The sequence below is a fragment of the Mytilus edulis genome, chromosome 6 (genome assembly GCF_963676685.1).
Source record: "Mytilus edulis chromosome 6, xbMytEdul2.2, whole genome shotgun sequence".
Taxonomy (NCBI): domain Eukaryota; kingdom Metazoa; phylum Mollusca; class Bivalvia; order Mytilida; family Mytilidae; genus Mytilus; species Mytilus edulis.
Window position 1 is genome coordinate 34,323,251 of NC_092349.1, and position 20,863 is coordinate 34,344,113.

Consider the following 20,863-nt stretch of genomic DNA (forward strand, 5'->3'; position numbering starts at 1 on the left):
TCTGTTTTGCTTTCTATGTTCATTAATGGATCAGTCAGAATTGATTTAAAATGAACAATACAATTGAGAATGGAGAAATGGGGAATGTATCAAAGAGATAACATGTGCCCACCAAAGAGCAGACGACAGCCGAAATCTTTTATATAAATGCAGTTTAAAAAGCTGACAGTAACTGAAATTATTGTATTTGTTGATTATAAAATATTTCTTTTTTATGAACCTCTGGACATTAAACATCCATCATCACTGTCATCATCATCCTGTTTTGTTTGTTTGTTTGTTTGTTTGTTTGTAGCATTGCTGCCTCATTACCAAGCAACTCCTTTTATTCATATTCATCATGTTCAATTACATTTATAATTGAACTCTAATGTTCTATTATTCCATATATTGTATTGTATTATTTTGTATTTCATTGTATTACATTGTATTTCATTGTATTACATTGTATTTCATTGTATTGCATTGTATAGTATAAAATTATTGTTTCATTGTATTGCTTGACCCTCATGGGTATAATTTTGCAATAAAGATATAAATTATAAATTTCGCTTGCTTTGATTTGATTAAGAAGCATTGAATAATATTTCATATCATATTTTTTACAGGAAGCCAGTTGTTGTTTGCATATCAGATATTAGAATACAAGCCAATGTTCACCAAGACAACAATAGACCAAATCAGCCTTCAGAAAGAAGAACGACTGAAGAGAATGTGACCCTGCCAAAATTTGCTATTCTTGCCAAAGTAATTGTCTAAAAAATATATACTCATAACCTCAAACTGAGTATTAACATGATTAAGAGTGTTCAAATCTTTTTGATGAAAATAAATCAAATCAAATTTTCTGAAGCTTTATTAGCCAATTTAAAAAAAACTCAGGAAATTTATAGTTTTATATGTGGGGTAACGAAACAATCAAATATTGAAAGTTGAATCAGAATGAAATAATTTATCGAGTTGGGTTCAAAGGTTGAACAAAAAAGTAGGTAAAGGGAGGATGTTTATACATGTATTTCATATCCAATTGTTCAAAACCAAAATAGTAGGCCAATATCAGGATTACAAGTTTCTTGTCCATTTGATCTGGCGCCATTGTATTTGTAAAATTATAGTGTTGTCATTTGTCATCAAGTTGACTGGAAATTGAGTGTTCGGTGTCAGTGTGGGACAAATAGGGATGTCCGTCTGTCATCATGTTGCCATCACACCTTTATTAAACTGTAACCTTTTTAAAAAAATTGACAGAAACAAACGTAACATGAAGTTATGAATGAAGGGATATTTATCAATGAAATAGCAACCAAACAACAGCTGTAAACTTTGTAATAATTGTTTTATTATTTGAACGCTGTATTTGTAGAAGGACGTAAAACCATTCAAACAAAAAATAAAATAGACATTGCCTGTCCATGGCAAAATGTTTAACCCCTCTACTGGAGGTTACCAAATATCTGACAACATCTAATTGTTTTAAAAACTTCTGACTCAGGGAAGACAAACATCATACTATTTTTATGCCCCATTTATGGGCATTAGGATGACTGGTCTGTGGGTCTGTTCATCCGTCCGTTGGTTTGCCGTTTGTTCGTTCGTCTGTCTGTCCCACTTCAGGTGAAAGTTTTTGGTCAAGGTAGATTTTGATGAAGTTGAAGTCCAATCAACTTAAAACTTAGTACACATGTTCCCCATGATATGATCTTTCTAATTTTAATGACAAATTAGAGTTTTTACCCCATTTTCTTAGTCTACTGAACATAGAAAATGATATTGTGGATGGGGCATCCGTGTACTAGGGACACATTGTTGGTTTTTTTTATCTTTTGTTTGTATATATTGCCATACAAATTCAGGGTTCACCTTGAATAATCTTGCACTGTGCTAGTTGTAGATTCATAATATATATTGTATTTTTTTGTTACAGTATATAGGACTGAAGATAAATAATCTGACTGTGATGTTACTTAATACAATGATTCCTGATTGTCTGGTACACTTAGATGGACAGAGTATAAACTTAGACATTGCCATTGTAGATAAATGGTAAGTTTGGAAAACCAGAATGAAAAAAATTCTTAATGTGAAAAAGTGATGTTTAACCATAAACTTTTAAAGCTTGAAATATTTAACACTTGACTTATGTTGAAGGTTGTATGATGATTTAAGTTTACCTCAACCAACTTTTATGAAACTTAAAATAATGCTTATTACCATAAAACACAAACCTATTTCAAATTCGGATTGTATCACTTTCACCATTAAGTTGTTCCCTTTTAAAGGTACATATTTAGCTCACCTGTCCCGAAGGGACAAGTGAGCTTATGCCATTACTTGGCGTCCGTCGTGGTCCGTCGTCTGTCGTCCGTCGCGTCTGTCGTCGTAAACTATTTCAAGAATCTTCTCCTCTGAAACTACTGGGCCAAATACTTTCAAACTTTAACTGAATGTTCCTTAGGGTATCTAATTTATAAATTGTATCCGAAGTTTTGATCTATCAACAAACATGGTCGCCATTGCTAAAAATAGAACATAGGGGTCAAATGCAGTTTTTGGCTTATAACTCAAAAACCAAAGCATTTAGAGCAAATCTGACATGGGGGTAATATTGTTTATCAGGTTAAGATCTATCTGCCCTGAAATTTTCAGATGAATCAGACAACCTGTTGTTGGGTTGCTGCCCCTGAATTGGTAATTTTAAGGAAATTTTGCTGTTTTTGGTTATTATCTTGAATATTATTATAGATAGAGATAAACTGTAAACAGGAATAATGTTCAGCAAAGTAAGATTTAGAAATAAGTCAACATGACGGAAATGGTCAGTTGACCCCTTTAGGAGTTATTGCCCTTTATAGTCAATTTTTAACCATTTTTCGTAAATCTTAGTAATCTTTTACAAAAATCTTCTCCTCTGAAACTACTGGGCCAAATACTTCCAAACTTTAATTGAATGTTCCTTAGGGTATCTAGTTTGTAAATTGTATCCGAAATTTATGATCTATCAACAAACATGGTCGCCATTGCTAAAAATAAAACATAGGGGTCAAATGCAGTTTTTGGCTTATAACTCAAAAACCAAAGCATTTAGAGCAAATCTGACGTGGGTAATATTGTTTATCAGGTCAAGATCTATCTGCCCTGAAATTTTCAGATGAATCAGACAACCTGTTGTTGGGTTGCTGCCCCTGAATTGGTAATTTTAAGGAAATTTTGCTGTTTTTGGTTATTATCTTGAATATTATTATAGATAGAGATAAACTGTAAACAGGAATAATGTTCAGCAAAGTAAGATTTACAAATAAGTCAACATGACGGAAATGGTCAGTTGACCCCTTTAGGAGTTATTGCCCTTTATAGTCAATTTTTAACCATTTTTCGTAAATCTTAGTAATCTTTTACAAAAATCTTCTCCTCTGAAACTACTCAGTACTGGGCCAAATACTTCCAAACTTTAACTGAATGTTCCTTAGGGTATCTAGTTTGTAAATTGTATTCGAAGTTATGATCTATCAACAAACATGGTCGCCATTGCTAAAAATAGAACATAGGGGTCAAATGCAGTTTTTGGCTTATAACTCAAAAACCAAAGCATTTAGAGCAAATCTGACGTTGGGTAATATTGTTTATCAGGTCAAGATCTATCTGCCCTGAAATTTTCAGATGAATCAGACAACCTGTTGTTGGGTTGCTGCCCCTGAATTGATAATTTTAAGGAAATTTTGCTGTTTTTGTTTATTATCTTGAATATAATTATAGATAGAAATAAACTGTAAACAGCAATAATGTTCAGCAAAGTAAGATCTTAAATTAAGTCAATTTGACCAAAATTGTCAATTGACCCCTTAAGGAGTTATTGCCCTTTAAAGACTTTTTTCACAATTTGTTCATCATGTTGACTTACTTTAAAAAAATCTTCTCCTTTGAAACTGCTGTATCAATTTTAGCCAAACTTAGACTAAATGAGTTTCAGAGTATCTAGTATAAATTTTATATTTTATTTCCTTGTATGTCAAGAAACATAGCTCCTATGGCTAAAATAGAACATAGGAGAAAATGATTATTTTTTTTGGCTTTTGAAGAAAATAGGACGATCCAAAAAACATTTAAATAAATTGAAAAGCCAAAATAATCATTGATGAGAGATTTAACCAAAAGAATTAAGGTGAGCGATTCATGCTCTTGAGAGCCTCTTGTTTTGTATATGCCATTGGGGGTATCATTTGTGTCTAATGGACAGATTCTCTTTTTATTGATAAAGTTCATGCTGTCATTATTTAAAGCAGAAAGTAAAATTTGATGTAAATTCCAAGGCGTAAATTAATCTGATTATCCTAGGTAATAAGTCTTGTTGTATTTATACAGAATTAACCCTACTAAAAAATCCTGTAAATATATTTAGGAAACATATGTGGATTGTTGAATAATTTTTCTGTTTCTATTTCAGCTATTCTGTGATATTAGATGTTGTTGGTGTGAATTGTAAAGCATTAAGAAGTGTTAATGATGTAAGTTATAAGAAATATTCATTTACTGAATCAAAAATGTTCTAAAAGGTGCACAGTTAGGCCAATTAAAATTAATTGATAGATTTTCATCCCCGCCTGCCCCTCTGAAATCGTCCCGCCCCGATTTTTTTTATTTTGAAAAATTTACGATTTCCGGATTTGTTCATCTCCGTTTCCGGTAACCGTCAAAAATTTTGTTTCCTTTCAGACTTCCTGTTTCAAATTTCGGGTTTCGTATTACTTCGAGTAATTAAAAAAGATTCTGCAGCTCTACGATGACAAAATCGTCTACCGAGAATAGAGATTGATTTCAAGAAGGGCATGAAATAATCGGGTTACAAGTTATACACTGTGTCCAAGATGGCACATCGCGGTATGACACAAATTTCTGTGATTAAGAATACCGTGGATATTTTTATTGATAAAATGACTTTGTGGCAGGAATTGTGGACTGTGAATTATACCCAAAGAGCTCGAATCGTGGAACACATTCGTACAAATCATAACTGTATAAATAAAATGATGCAAGCACGAACTTGTTAGATTTATGACAGTACAATTGAGTTCAAAAAGTCGGCAAACATACACTTAGATTTACCCATGGCTTTTTTAATGACAAACAGCACAAACACCTTCTGTCCCAATACCCTTAAAAGAGCCATTAAACATCTTCTCTTTTTTGGTTAAGTTCATGTTTTACATATTAATTATATTTGCATCTATAAGAAGAATCATAAAAGCACCAACCCTTTCGTTTTCAAAACAGTTTCATTTTATTCTGAACTCGTAATTCTTTAGTTGCATATTTGTTTCATTTTATGGAGACAAAAAAATGGTCGCTTAAAAAGACACTAAATTTGGTGAAGATAGTCTAACTGAGGGGAGCATTCTTCTTTTATGTTTTTGCTGTTTAGGCTTCTAAAGCAGCTATTATATGTAGAACAGTGGTTGCCAATTAGAGATTTTTATTCATGTTAAGATTTGAAATATTATGTACCATCCCTTATATGTATATACATAATATAAACTTATTATTACTCTTGCATATTTGAAGAACACGTCACAAGAGGGTTTATAAGAAATAAAAATTAAAAAATTAAATCCTCCCACCCGCCGCATTTTTTTCAAAAATTTGGATGAAAATCTACTAATTTATTTTAGTTGGCCTTAGTTCCTAAAGTAAATTTATGAAATATGAATTTTGTTATTAATGTTGAGGAATTGTTTATAGAGGTTAAATAAGAATAATTCTTATATGATTTGCATATTAGGGAATACGTTGATATGATTGGTCGAGAGGACTTCCAGTAGTTGATCTTGACGTTGGTTATTTTTCGATAGACAACATTGATATGATTGGTCAGAAATATGAAAATACCTTATTAAGATGGTTGCATTTTTGTTAATCCTAATAGTTTGGATGAATGCCAATTTGTATCTGAAAATTGTGTATTATTGAAGACTACTTGCTTGTGGAACATAATTTGACATGATTTTTTTCAATGAAATTCTATTTTAGGACCAGTTGTCACAACCCTGTTTAGCTGAAATGTCTTGGAGCACATTCATACATCTACAAGCAAGACAAGATAATATTAAACATCTGAAGGTATATATTTAATCCTTCCCTTGGTAATAACATCACTAACAATGTCCATTGCTGAAATATAAAGAATAGAGAAACAAACATGTGATGGACTGTGAAACTCAGATCAGGAGATTTGGGAATTTTGGTCAGGAGATTAGGACTCAGATCAGGAGGTTTTTTATCGACATAAATTTTGTCGTAAATTTAACCGTATGATGTAGAAATTGCCTTTTAACATACCTGCCAACTTTTGAAAATGGCCATGGGAGTTTTTGTGCCCGGCACCATTTTTGAGGGTAGAATTTTTCGCGGCATTTTTTCGTGTGATAATTTGGCTCCTAAAAGTGGCTGACATACTTCTTTTTTTTGGGGGGGGAGGGGGGGAGGGGATAGTTGAAGATGCTGTTATAACCCATCTTTTTTTAAATTGTTTGATTGTTGTATTCTTTTTGTTGAGATAAACACCAGTAAGATGACTTTATGTTTGTCTGATACATTGTCAAGAAATAAAAGTTATAATTTTAATAATTTAATAACAAAAAAACAACGAAAAAGTTTGTGACAGGCTTAGTGATGTTCTGTGCGTTGAATGACTTCTGGTGAAGAGCAGTACTAGAATGTTTGGATACATCATTAAGGCCACCGCAGTCAACTTTAAAGTCTCTGTTGCAAACTCTACAAAAGGCATGTGACAATCCTAACGTTGATTTAGACAACAAGCCCCTGTACTTGACATCATTCTCCCATTTGAATTCTCTAAGTATTTGCACGAAGCAACACGCTTTTTCTTCTTAGGCGGTGACAGAACCATTTTGCAAGTGATAAATCGCCCATCATGATTTCAATTTTTATAAATTTAACACCCAAGCTAAAAAAAACAACTCAAAATACCTAACAATCTTCGATTCTTTGACTGTTTACTATGCCAACATTAATCAACTGGTGAATGCATGATCACTAAATTTTGATTGGATGAAATTTGTCAGACACGATTTGTCTCCCTTTGGAAAACTTTCAAAAGTTCCAAATTGGGAACAAAATTATTTTTCGTGTAAATTTTACTAAAATCGTGTTTTTTGGCTATTTTCAAGATCACGATTGTGTAATCGGGAAAGAGGATCAAAATCGTGTAGTACACGCCTAAATCGTGAAAGTTGGCAGGTATGTTTTAAAGAGTTTTTTTCATCAAATTTCCATCAAAATGTAATATGTTTATAGTAACCTTGTTGCCTTTCTATTTGAAGGAAAAATATTGAGAAGAGTCTGTTTCTTGTTTTGTTTTTGATAATTGATTATGTTCACTGCTTGCAAATAAATCATTATGACCTTTTCTTTGGGTATAGATTTGTATTCATGTTTCCATCTCCTTATCATTGGTAACTGTATAGACAAATAAGAAAGAAATATGCTATACATGTATGTTTATAACATGATAAATTAATTAAAAAAATAACAAACAATAACAGTCTTTAAAGGGCACTAGCTACGAGATATATAAAAAATCAAAAATATGATTTTTTTTGTTCAATCAATAATGAAGGTGAAATAGTGAAATAATAATTTGCTTTTATCAGCTAAAATGGTTCAATTTTGTCAAATTGAGCTAATAAACATTGATAATGAATTATTCACTTGCAAGTGAATAATTCAACCTTATTAAATCCGTATTCATGTGAACTCCAATTAAACCCTGTAGAAAGAGAAAGAATAATGCATGCATTGTCCGTGTACGGTTATTTAAAGGAAAAGAATGTCAGTATTGAAAGTGAAACAAAGGTAAATAATTTGATTAACTGATTCGATCCACAAAAAATCTTTCTTATAAAGGTAAAAACGACGGTAAACATTTATTTTGAATCTATAATACAAAATTTAACAGACTTATAAAAATTCAATTGCACGTGTTGCTTAATCTATTGTTTATCTATGTTTATGTTTACATCGCTTATATGGTCATAGAAGGTCAACTCAATAGTTAATTAGATGGCGTCTTGGCTAAAATTCGCATGAAACGAAGCTACATCTTTTTGAGACCATGTCCGGTAAATTGTTTATTTTATACTTTTGATAGTTTGGGAAAATGTTTTACATTATGAGAATTAATGTCAAATCGGTGAACATGAATTTGGCAGCTTAAGTGCCTCTTTAAACATGAAAGTCATATTTCTAGAAAACTTCACACTCAAACAGTGTAAAATGTTTTGCTATTTTTAGCTGAATGATTGAATATCTATGATACTGATAATATCTATTATCGCTATTTTGTGCATTTTTCCTTTGATCTATATTTGTGATAATTTTCATATCATGCTACTCGCTTTAGATGGAAAATTATTGCTAGAAACTAAGGAACCACATGGCGTTGCTAATAAAATTGACAACCTCGTCATAGGTAAAATAGCAATTAACAGATTATCATTGGTCATCTCAACTCGATTGCTTTTCTCCCTTTCGCTGTAACCTGCTCAAGTGAGAAAGCCAATCTTGTTGAGATAACCAACGGCTATCTATATTTCTGTAGGACATGTTAGAAGTAACACTGACAAGGTTTTTTTCAGTTTAAAATGTAGAACATTGTACAGTGAAACCTGGGTAAACCGAACCCTGATAAAACCGAATTTCAGTTTAAACCACAAAATTTCCCTATCAATTAACGTTAATCTAACCTGGAAAAACCGAAACCCTGTCAACACCGAATTCCGAACGCTTTTTGAAGGCTCGTTAGTAAGTATGTATCTAAAAATTACCTGTCAAAATCGATCGATATCAATCAAAACAATAAAGTATTTTTAATTATTTGCATGATTTAATTAAACAAACACAGGATGAAAGAATATCGCTGGATTAAGAAGTCGTGCAAGACTTTCGAATTATATTTACAGGATGCCGGATTCCCTTTTGAGGCCCTATTTATATAATTCATGCTCCTCCTCCGTTATCTATTTGTCAACGATAAAGTCCGAGAATAAACTGGACCCCTGCTGTTGTTTCGCTCTTATCTTGTGGCAAAGTATCGATCAGGGGGTGACCAGTTTAGTCCAAGAACTCGTGTGTTCAGATTATTGAAAATGACGATATCGATTCAACAACGGAATCGTCTTTTGGCAGTGGCTGAGAATCTGAATTGTTCACTGAATTAACAGATTAGAAAATAATTATGAAAAGCACATTCGCTCCACGTCGGACATTATTGAACGATTTATACCTTTACACAACGAGGATTGTGATTGACGGAGCAGCGTTTGATTTATATCAAAAAAGGAAAAATACGTCTATCTTCATCTACATCTAAATCATCATGAAAATAAATGGTCGTCTGTTGTGTCACCTATCGTGCCTTGTCAGTAAGTGCCAAAATTAATTTTGGTGTTGACTTCCGTTTACCTCTTCAATCCAAACACGTGTGAAAACCGAACAAAATGCAAAGTCCCGTAGGTGTTCGGATTGGACAGGTTTCACTGTATATTACAATTGAAATTTTGAAGGTCAGATTTATTATATAAATTTCAATTTAATCCTTGAAAAGAAGTCTAGATTCCTAAATAATTTATAAATTTAAATTTTTTCATTTGTCCAAAAACATTTAAGTTCATTTGATTACCATCTTTATATGATAATTTGATTAAAATATTATTCATTTATATTCTTTTTACAATTTACATTTTTAAAAGCAAAATAACTTAAAACATGATAAATCAAAGGAAAGTAACAAAAAATTAATTTAATACACACAGTTTTTATTACACAACGGCAGTTAGCCAGAGGTAAACATTGTTGATTACCAGTATGTTTGACACCCAAGCTGTTAAACGAAGCCATATTATTATACATCTTCTTTGATTTACAGGTAAAATTTAATACAGGTATCAATTACACCCATATGGTAGTAAGAAATTATCAAATATGCAGGGATGATTCCACTATATAGTTTAGGGCCGCTTGGCGGCCCTGAAATCGGCTAGCGGCCCCAAAAAAATATTTGTGAATATAAATTCCCAATTTATGAAAATAAAATAAAAATCGGTATTTTCGAAAAAGTTTAGCACTTTGTCTCACATGTCTCACTGAATACGACAATGGACCAGTTAAATTTTAAATCCATTTTAATCAAGGTAAACTTATAAAGATGACCTGTTGAAAAAAAATACCAAATGGATGATTTTTTCATTGGTTTATATATAGCAAGCCATTTTGCTATTTCATTTAATTTCAAGATATCTTGTATAGTTTATATATTATATGAAATATCTTACAGATTAAATAAGATATCTTATAAAGTTTATAAAATTTGAAATTTTTAAAATATAAGAGATATCTAATAGTTGATATAACATATCTTATAGATTATATAAGATATCTTATAAACTATATGAGATATCTTATTAACTATAATATAAGATATTTTATAAACTATATGTATTGTTTTTAAGATATATCTTATATGAAAGATATCTTATTAACCATATAAGATATTTTATAAACTATATGTATTGTTTATAAGATATCTTATATGAAAGATATCTTAATAACTTTAGGAGATATCTTTAAAAGTAAATGATATATCTTATAAAATTTAAGTTTATAAGATATCTTATATAATTTTCTTTATAAGATATCCAATAAACTATATAAGATATCTTAGAAACTATATGAGATGTCTTTTCAACTATATACATGTATATAAGATATCTTGTAAATTATAAAAGATATCTTGTAAATTAGATATTTATAAGATATTTCATATACTTTCAGAGATCTCTAATAAACATGAGATATTTTATATAATATTTAAGATATCTCATATGATATATAAGACATCTTATGTAAATGAAACTATAGAAGATATCTTATATATTAAATGGGATATCTTATATATTACACGAGATATCTTGACATTTGATTAAATAGTAAAACAGCTTGCCATAGATTTATGTTAGCTGGTATATTATGTTTATGTATATGTAATATGCTTAGGTTACTTCGAAGTAAGGCGTTGAAGAAAAAAAATGTAATAGCCTTTCAAGACGTAATAATCATTTGGACTAGTGCATCATGTGCAGTGATATTCATGTAATACCACTTCCCTGGTCCCAATCCAATAACTTTCAAGTAATCTGGTGATCATATCTATGAGGTCAGAATCATATATATCATAATCAGTAGCCCATCCATAATTATTCAAAATGTTACAACTTCTTAAATCAGTGTAGTCTAAGAGGTTAAACTTAATATACATTTTCCGTTTTTACAAGAAAATGATATGATTTTGTCTTAGATTTTATGCATAAAAGATTCCCAATTGGGATTAAAATTCCCAATTTGATGTTCAAGGGACCCATTTGAAAACACCTGGAATCATCCCTGATATGGTGGCTGAAAATTTTCATTCATGAAATATTTTATACAAAGGATTTTTTTCTCCTAAACGGGAGGACGGGAGGAGATTATTGTACTCCCCTCAGGAGGTTCACATGTATGGGGGAAAATGGTTGAAAAAAAAAAAAAAAGAAATGTGTTTTCCTGTTATGGTTATTGTATACTTTTGTTTTTGTTGCAATGATTGTACTTAAATATATATACCGGTATAATGATTGTGCAATGTAAACAGATTTAAAAGAAAAAAACTATTGTTGTATGAGATTTTTACACATTCACCAAAGCCCCCTTTTTTTTTATTTCTGTTGACTGATGATTTCTTCAAATCTTTTACAGAACTTATGATTCATATTTTTCAGTCTTTGAGATTACTTATAGACAAACCTCATGCAAATATGACAGAAGGTAAGTACTGTTAATTACAAACAGGATTCCATGTGGATTGTCCCCCCTGAAAATCCTCTTCCAGTGAACCAGAAAGAAGTCCTGGTTTCAATTTGATTCTTTTCTTAACTATCGATTTTCATTCTTTGTTCATTGTATGATCAACTATTTTTTTTAACTGGGGGCCTCACTGAGAGGGGGTAGAAGGGGTCCTGATCCCGAAATCGCAGGCTTAAAAACACCAGATCCCGAAATCCCGGGCTTATAAACACAAAATCCTGAGGTCCCGAAATTCGAAAAAAGAATTCTCAGATCCCGAAAGGGTTAATTCCGAAATCCCGAGCTTAAAAACACCCGATCCCGGAGTCCCGATAAAGGTCCTATCTCCCCTCCACACTGTGAGGGATCAGAACCGACGGCCTCAGTGTTGAACGGCTGGTTATTCAAAAATACTTAGAGCACTCAACCACTGAGGACCTCCTCATTTCAACTGTTGTATCACTACAAAAAAGGAGATGTAGTATGATTGCCAATGAGACAACTCTACATAAGAGACCAAATGACCCACAAATTAACAGCTATAAATACTGTACACCCTTCAACATTGAGCGAAGCCCATACCGCATAGTTAGCTATAAAAGGCCCTGAAATCACAAATGTAAAACAATTCAAACAAGAAAACTATCAGCCTAATTAATGTACAAAAAATTAAAGAAAAACAAATATGTAACACAGCAACAAACGACAACCATTGAGTTACAGGCTCCTGACTTGGGACATGCACATATATACAAATCTGGTGGGGTTAAACATGTTAGCAGGATCCCAACCCTACCCTAACCTGGGACAGTGGTGTAACAGTTCAAAATAAGAACGAACTATAAAAATCAGTTGAAAAAGAAAGGCTTAACTCATCAGATGGATACAAAATGAAAATACTTATAACAAAAACATGTGGACATGACTTGGTACTTATACATCCCAAAAACAAAATGACCTTAAGTCATCACAGAGACTGTGAGATTGTGAGTTTCAATCCTGCACATGGCAGATATGCTTGAATCAAACCTGAATTGACTAGGATTGTCCATTTTTCAAAAGGTCCTGGTTCTCTCCTGGCACCTCTGCTTCCTTCAATAAAAACTGACTGCCATGAAACTGCAGAATAGTGCTAAAAGTGGCATTAAACACAAAGCATTGAATAAGTTTCCCAATATTTAAATCAAATAATTACATACACACTAAACAACAATTGAAAACGTACTATTTTAGATTGCAGTTTAAAGAAAATAATAGTGCATTGACTTGACATATCAACCATATAATGATTCGGCCCGAAATGGGGAAAAAGCTCGGCAGAGCCTCGCATTTCCCCGTTTCTAAGCCTCATCCTTATATCGTTGATATGTCAAGTCAATGCACTATTATTGTCTATATATTTGTTTTTTCAGGATTTTTATCAAGTTTGCAGTTAGTGAAAAAGAATAAACTTCCTGAGTCTCTTAGTGATAAAGGTAAACAAGGATTTAATTCACCTCATCACTATTTGGGTAATCACTGGTTGACCTGAGAATCTGCGCCTCTTTAAATATTAAAGTCACACTTTTCCGCTATGGCGTCAGATATTTTTTATTATGATATCAAAATTTTACATGAACCTTTGTGGTGTCCAGTAATGGCAGACAAATAGGAAGTTGTTAGCTTGATCACAGGCTGGGTCCGACTAATGACTGCAAATTCCAAGTGGACTTTTGTTATTGTTATTCAGATTTATGAATTGTGAATATAAATTATAATGATATTTGTTTTCTGTAAAATATGTGTTCAATTTTTCTTTCCCCCCCCTTCAAAATCCTCCTTAAAAACTGGTATTTGTTTCTTCCCCACCTTAAGATTGTACTGGTTGAGTATGAATCTGAAAAATATGCCTTGAGGGGAACGTTATCTTCCTGCAAATTGATACCTTTTATTACATCACATGGAAATTCGTTCTTATATTACAAAGTGTGTTCAATGTTTACATTGTATTTCACATGGTTAACAGTATGCCTGCTTGTTGTCTAAACAGTTATCTTCCAATCCACCCTACTAATTTTTATGCCCCACCTACGATAGTAGAGGGGCATTATGTTTTCTGGTCTTTGGCTCCGTTCGTTCATCCATTCGTTCGTTCGTCAAAGTTTTTGATGAAGCTGAAGTCTAATCAACTTGAAACTTAGTACACTTGTTGCTTATGATATGATCTTTCTGATTTTAAAGCCAAATTAGACTTTTGACCCCAATTTCACAGTCCACTGAATATAGAAAATGAAAGTGGGAGTTTCAGGTTAAAGTTTTTGGTCAAGGTAGTTTTTGATGAAGCTGAAGTCCAATCAACTTGAAACTTGGTACACATGTTGACTATAGTATAATCCTTCTAATTTTAATGCCAAATTAGATTTTTACCTGATTTCACGGTCAATTGAACATGAAAAATGATAGTGCAAGTGGAGCATCCGTGTACTTTGGACACATTCTTGTTATAGTTCTAAAATTGTTTGCAATTATGTCTATCAAGCTAATGTCTACTAGTCACAATTTAGAATGACCTATTGCTAAAAAAAACCTTGTCCTTATTTGGTTAAAATATGAATTTTAGATTTTAAAAAAAATCCCTCTCATTAAACATTTTTAATTCATGTATGTAAATATTTATGTAACTTTTTAAATCTTTATGTTTAATAAATTTAAAAAAAAACCCTACATAATGATTGATTTTGGAGAGAATTTCATGTATTCACAAGATTCTTATGTTATTTTGCAGATGTGCCAAAAGAAAGTGTAGCCAAATCATTTAATTGGAAATTAATACCCCAGGTATGTCTACTTCATATATTTCTAGACATGAAATGAACAACCAAAATATATGAGATAAATGCCCTGAAATCTTAAAATTCAAAATGAACATGAAGCAATAAATTACCACTTACCTATCTTAAAAAAAAAACCTTCTTTTTCTACACTCATACATTCATCTTAATTGAATAGACCTTAGGTAATAATTTTCTTTTGGAAAAATATTCAAACATCAGCTGCAGTAGTACTTTATGGTGACTTGAATAACACCGGTATCACTCAGATTACAATTCTACCTTGACAGGTAAGTTTGTATTTAGCCTATAAAATACTTATTTAGCCTTGAGAATTGAAAGGTCAGTTTATCCCATTCATACAATAGAAGTTGATAAATTTGGCTTCATGCCATTTACCTTGTCCAAAATTAAGGTCACTTTATTGTTATTGTGATATTGTTAAAGTACAAAAGAACCCTATATTCTGACCAATACTTAAAACTTTGTGCATCTTGATTTAATTGTTAAAAATCTGTTAATGTTGAATTTTAGGGGTTATTTTAGGCCTTTTAATTGCATATATCTTTACATGGTAATTTTTTTTCAGATATAAAAAAAACTATCTGCTTGACTGTTATAGAAATAGACTATGCTTGCAGGGTCTTGTTTTTTGTTTACACCAAATCTGACAGATTATTATTAAGTTGCAAAATACTTTAAATGAGAGCTGAAATTTTTTCCATCTTTAAATGTGCATTGAACAATGTTGAAGGTTGAAATAATCATAATGTGAACAAGAATGAAGAAAACATCTTGGTCCCAAAAAAAAACATCATCAACCAGGATATAATATTCCAAATTTTAATTTATTATACTAATATCAGTTGAAATCTCAAGCCACTATTTTGCATGTTTACAATGTAGGTCATGTCCCAACAGAAAATCAATGAATTTGACAGTACAATGTACTCTTAGCACAAACACATAAGGTCACTGTGAAATAGACATCTAGGGCAAGAAACAGTCAGTTATACCAAACCAGTTTGACTAGATGTCTAGTTTAAAACCAGTTTGACTAGATGTGTCCTATATTTTGACAATGTAAATGACATGAGGACCTGCATGGATTTTTTGATATCTGAATTCTTTAAATTTTTAGGGCATTTTTCTTTTAATAGCCTTAAAAATAATTCTCATTCTGTAAAGCAAATTCTCATGAAAATGATTTTACTATATAGTCTTTCTGTTACAAGATTATTTATCAATTATGCACATTGATCATTATATTATCGGTATTGCATTACAGTTACATAAGTTTTCTTTTTATTTTGCCCATTTATTCTTTATACTTTTGCACTGCATTATTCTCTATTCTTTATTTTGTTGTTCATTTTCTCTATTCTCTATTTTTTGTTGCTATTACACGTGTTCTCTATTCTGTAAACCCCATTCTGACCCTTATAGGTAAACTTCTATTGTATGAATGGGCAACTGACCTTTCAATTCTCAAGGCTAAATAAGTATTTTATAGGCTAAATACAAACTTACCTGTCAAGGTAGAATTGTAATCTGAGTGATACTGGTGTTATTCAAGTCAACATAATGAACCATCTTCTTTTAGAATAACTATCTTTTTAAAGCATCTCTTCTGTTATGATTGTCACTTTTCCTCCTGAAGGTTGGTGGTTCTCTTTGGGCACTCTGAGGCTCCCACAGGGTACCTACCTCAGGTCGCAAGGTTGCTTTTAAATTCGTTGAGAGGTCGTTTTTAAGGGAAATGTACAGGTCGCAGGTCTTTTTTCCCCAACACAGAGGACAGAAGTCGGTCGGAGGTCGTTTTTTTCCAAATTTTACAGGTCGTAGGTCGTTTTTAGAAGGCCCTCAGGTCAGAAGTCACCTCTAAAAAGCCCAGAGGTTGCAGGTAGTTTTTGACCCTGCGGAAGCCTCCACTCTGCCTTCCTCCACCTATAAAAAGCTACCGTCATGTAATAGCACAATAGTTCTGAATGAGGACAATAGATTGGATAACACAACAATAGATATTTATGTTTGAACTGTAATTCTTGTTTGTTATTTTAGGAAATAGGAATAGACGTGACAGAATTAGACGTGAAGATTGTAAGAGAAACTAAACAAAGGTTTGTAGACATTTAGATAATTTTACCATTTTATATGTAGGAAAAGGAAATTACGGTTATTCTTGATATAACATTCAGAAGAAAAAGTTTTGGTTATAAGATTCATTTAACACTTTATAACACTCATACGCTCAGACAGGAAAATATTTAAAAACATGGAATTGAGAGAAAAAAAATGGTTATTTGCTTGTGAACACGAATATCTCTGTTATTAGAAATTTAGCCACATAAACAAACTGGTTCACAATTTTACATTTCTGTAAGGTGTTTATCCTTAAGATTATCATTTAATATGAAACTGGTTGCTTTTCCAGAGTAAAAAAAAAGAGAAATGAAAGTTCTGTTTTTATGATGTGAAGTGTAATGTTATTAGTTTTTGTGGGATTATCAATCTTGTATACATTAACTTAGTATCCCTTATCAATTTATTCCAGAACCCTATCAGTTGGATTGAAGACATTCCATACAGAGTATCACCAGGATAGTGCCTGCCAGGATGAAGAGAAAAGTTTCTGTGGGTTACTGTTAGAAGGTTTGTATAGCTAAATGAACATGTGATTAAGAAATGATGAATTTACTTTTTTTATGAAAGTTCCCTGAAATTGTTTTAAGAAATTCATGAACCATTAAGATTCTGTTGTATTAGTTCAATGTCATAAAGTTGCCAGTTTTTGTTAATGCATAATTTTATATTTTTATTTTACAGATTTCCATACAGAATCACCACAAGTTAAATTTGCAGAATTACTGAAACTAAGTTTAAAAGTATTGGTAAGAATGAGGGGGGATAGGACCTTTATCAGGACTCCGGGATTGGGTGTTTTTAAGCTCAGGATTTCGGGATTGATCCTTTCGGGGTCCGGGAATTCTTTTTTCGAATTTCGGGACCTCAGGATTTCAATATTTCGGGATTTCATGTTTTTAACCCCGGGATTTCGGGATCAGGACACCTCCTACCCCCCCCCCCCCAAGAATTATTTGTTTTAAATTGAGGGTCACTGTATGTATATGCTAAAGAATTATTAAAGGTCACTGTGACTCTAAAAGTATGGTAAATAATGTTTACATAAGATAAAGAATAAGGTCATTGTGACTCTTAAAGTATGGTAAATAATGTTTACGTAAGATAAAGAATAAGATCATTGTGACTTTAAAATAATTGGTATGAATTTATTTCCTTAGAGGGGTACTTTAAGAGTTAAATTTACTTAAGATAAAAAATATTGATGTTTGCCTCTCATGAGAACCATAGGACATTAAGATCAATGTATTTGACACCCTTTTCCACTTACAAATTTCTTTAGGTTTAATTGAAGCAGAAAAGTCAAATTCTCATGAAGAAATTAAGGGTATAAAAATTGAAAATGGCTAAAATCAAACAACTAAATCTGTATATGGTTAGCTATGCTTGATAATTCGGAGTTTAGTATGACGTCCATTATCACTGAACTAGAATACATATTTGTTTAGGGGCCAGCTGAAGGACGCCTCCGGGTGCAGGAGTTTCTCGATGCATTGAAGGCCCATTGGTGGCCTTTGGCTGTTGTCTGTTCTTTGGTCAGGTTGTTGTCACTTTGACACATTCCCCATTTCCAATCTCAATTTTATGGCATGGACCTTGAACTTTATAATAGTTAAATATATTTTGTTAAGTTCATGTGAAATCCCTTTTAAAGTTTGAAATTGATAATAGGAAACAAAGCCTTTTAATTTCAAGATTATTAAATTGCAGATAAGTGATACATCATTAGAAGCTAATTCTAACATCCATGGAGGATTCTTTAACTACCACCATGAAGAAGTACAGTATTGGTCATCGGTCATTACAAAGTTGTCTGCTTCTGAAAACAAATCATCACTAGAACCTGAAAATATAGAACAGTCCAAACATATCAGGTAAGGGATGTTCCATTGATACATGGGATTTAGGTAAAGCAGAACCTGAAAATATAGAACAGTCCAAACATATCAGGTAAGGGATGTTCCATTGATACATGGGATTTAGGTAAAGCAGAACCTGAAAATATAGAACAGTCCAAAAATATCAGGTAAGGGATGTTCCATTGATACGTGGGATTTAGGTAAAGCACAATAAAATCTCAACTATTGGGTGCTATCAAATATTGATTGTACCGTGAAAATTAGTTAGTAAAAAATTCTTAAATGGTTATCCCATTTAGAATGCCCTCCCATGGTACAAGGTATGTTTTAATGTGTCAGTTCTTTGTTCAGTGTAAGCAAAATTTTTTACAATTCTAAGAAATTAATAATATTTTTCATGTTATTGGCTGCAAATATTCAAAACTGTTTTGTACTGCTTGGCACTAAATGAGTTTGTAAATTTTTTTTTTTAATTTTTAAAATGATTAAAAAAGAAGAGAAATAAATTAGACAGCAGAAGTTAACAAAAACATCAGACATGTAGCAGAAGTCATATGGTCTTCAGTGAAAGACAAGCATTTGCATTGATCAAAATTACCCATGTAAAGAAAAGAAGTGAATAATTGTCAGCAGAAAATCTCATGTCAATACCAATTTTTAGAAAGTAAAAACACATGCAATAGGAAGTTGTGTAGTGTTTGAATAGTTTTAAAAGATTTAACAACAATTTGTTTGCACCTACTTCGATGTAAATAAATGGTAAAAATTTAGAAATCTTTATTTTTGTCACACTGAAAAATTCACACCTATGAATATTTTTTGTCCATCACCATGATAATTTATTTACATTCTATATATAACAGTCCTATGGTTGTGCAGTACCTTAAGACAAAGGAGATAAGTGCTGAGATAGATGTTGTAGAAGTGTCAGCTGCCATATCATCAGTGTCTAATAGTGGTTTGTTGATGGGACTTCAGACTGCTAGATTCTTCACTAGTTTAAAACCAACTGATACAGGTAGAGAGACTGCAAAGTTGTTTATTTGTGGAGTTTTATTTCACAATTTTCAGTGCCAACCTATTATGTGGTCGAAGTTTTCTTGACTAAGCAGAGGATCTGCTTTAAAGATTGAATTTATTGAAAGAATGGGGAGGGGGAGGGTATCTCATGATTTCATCTTAATCTCAAAATCATAAAAAATAAACCTTCCCTAAAACAAATTTTCACTATGCAATTGCAATAGTAGATGTTGAATATAAGAGCCACTGGAGTATAAGCTACAAACTTTGAAGAGGTACCTCAAGTGTGTGTTTGTGTATTTGGAGTTAAAACATTTAGGGCTATTCCAGAAAAAAATGTATGGGGGGGGGGGGGGAGGGTGGTTGGCAGGCAGTTTTTGTCAGCACCCGCCACCAGGACAATTGTAATTGAGAATTATAGTGCATTATAGTGTGAAAAGTTGCTCTGATACCCATCACCCATGTATTATAAATATAATGTGCCTTCCAACCCCCCCATTCATTTTTTTCTGGAATAGCCCTTATAGTAGTCAATTAGCCAGTATAGAAAAATGAAATGATGAATATGTCAGAGGCTTGTTTTGATTTAGGGTATATTAATGCTTGAAGATAAACTTTTAAATCTATAGGCCCCAAACTCAATTTTTGGATAATTTTAGTTAGATTCTGTTGGAATGATTTTTACAGCCCCAAATGCCATTTTACAAGCCTGTGCTGCTGGGCCAGTGGTTAAGCGTGAGATTGAATTACTACAATATTTTTTTTTGCAGCTGTTGGCATTCCGTATCTTGCACATAACATTTCCTGTGACCTTGAAGTACAAACTGTCTGGTGTCATCATTATAATTCTCATGTATCACCTGACGAGCTGAAGGGCAGTAAACATTTCTGGAATCATGTCCTGTATCTGGAGCTCTTCAGGGGAAAGGTATATAACTGTTGTGACTTTATACATTATGTGAACAATCTTTCCAAAATTGCTGATTTATTCTAAAAAGAAAACAGTTAACTACCACACTCAAGGTCTAATGAAAATTTCTGCAAAATGGATTGATTGACAGAACCACACAGTTTTATTTTCAAATTGATCTTGAAACATTGAAAATGTACCATAACTGTAAATATACAGATTTACCGCAATTT

The 20,863-nt window shown here is 32.2% G+C and overlaps 1 protein-coding gene across 1 annotated transcript in view; it reads left to right on the forward strand.

Annotated features, from left to right (window-relative positions):
* Positions 1-20,863, forward strand: part of LOC139527559 (protein hobbit-like) — a 99,517-nt gene that overhangs the window by 26,296 nt on the left and 52,358 nt on the right. Inside the window, exons 4-16 of the mRNA XM_071323066.1 lie at positions 609-747; positions 1,925-2,043; positions 4,442-4,502; positions 6,022-6,111; positions 11,826-11,871; positions 13,302-13,364; positions 14,654-14,706; positions 16,761-16,819; positions 17,254-17,351; positions 17,526-17,590; positions 18,552-18,715; positions 19,564-19,718; positions 20,491-20,648. Of these exons, the coding sequence (XP_071179167.1) occupies positions 609-747; positions 1,925-2,043; positions 4,442-4,502; positions 6,022-6,111; positions 11,826-11,871; positions 13,302-13,364; positions 14,654-14,706; positions 16,761-16,819; positions 17,254-17,351; positions 17,526-17,590; positions 18,552-18,715; positions 19,564-19,718; positions 20,491-20,648 (1,270 nt within the window). The remainder of the gene's footprint in view (positions 1-608; positions 748-1,924; positions 2,044-4,441; positions 4,503-6,021; positions 6,112-11,825; positions 11,872-13,301; positions 13,365-14,653; positions 14,707-16,760; positions 16,820-17,253; positions 17,352-17,525; positions 17,591-18,551; positions 18,716-19,563; positions 19,719-20,490; positions 20,649-20,863) is intronic.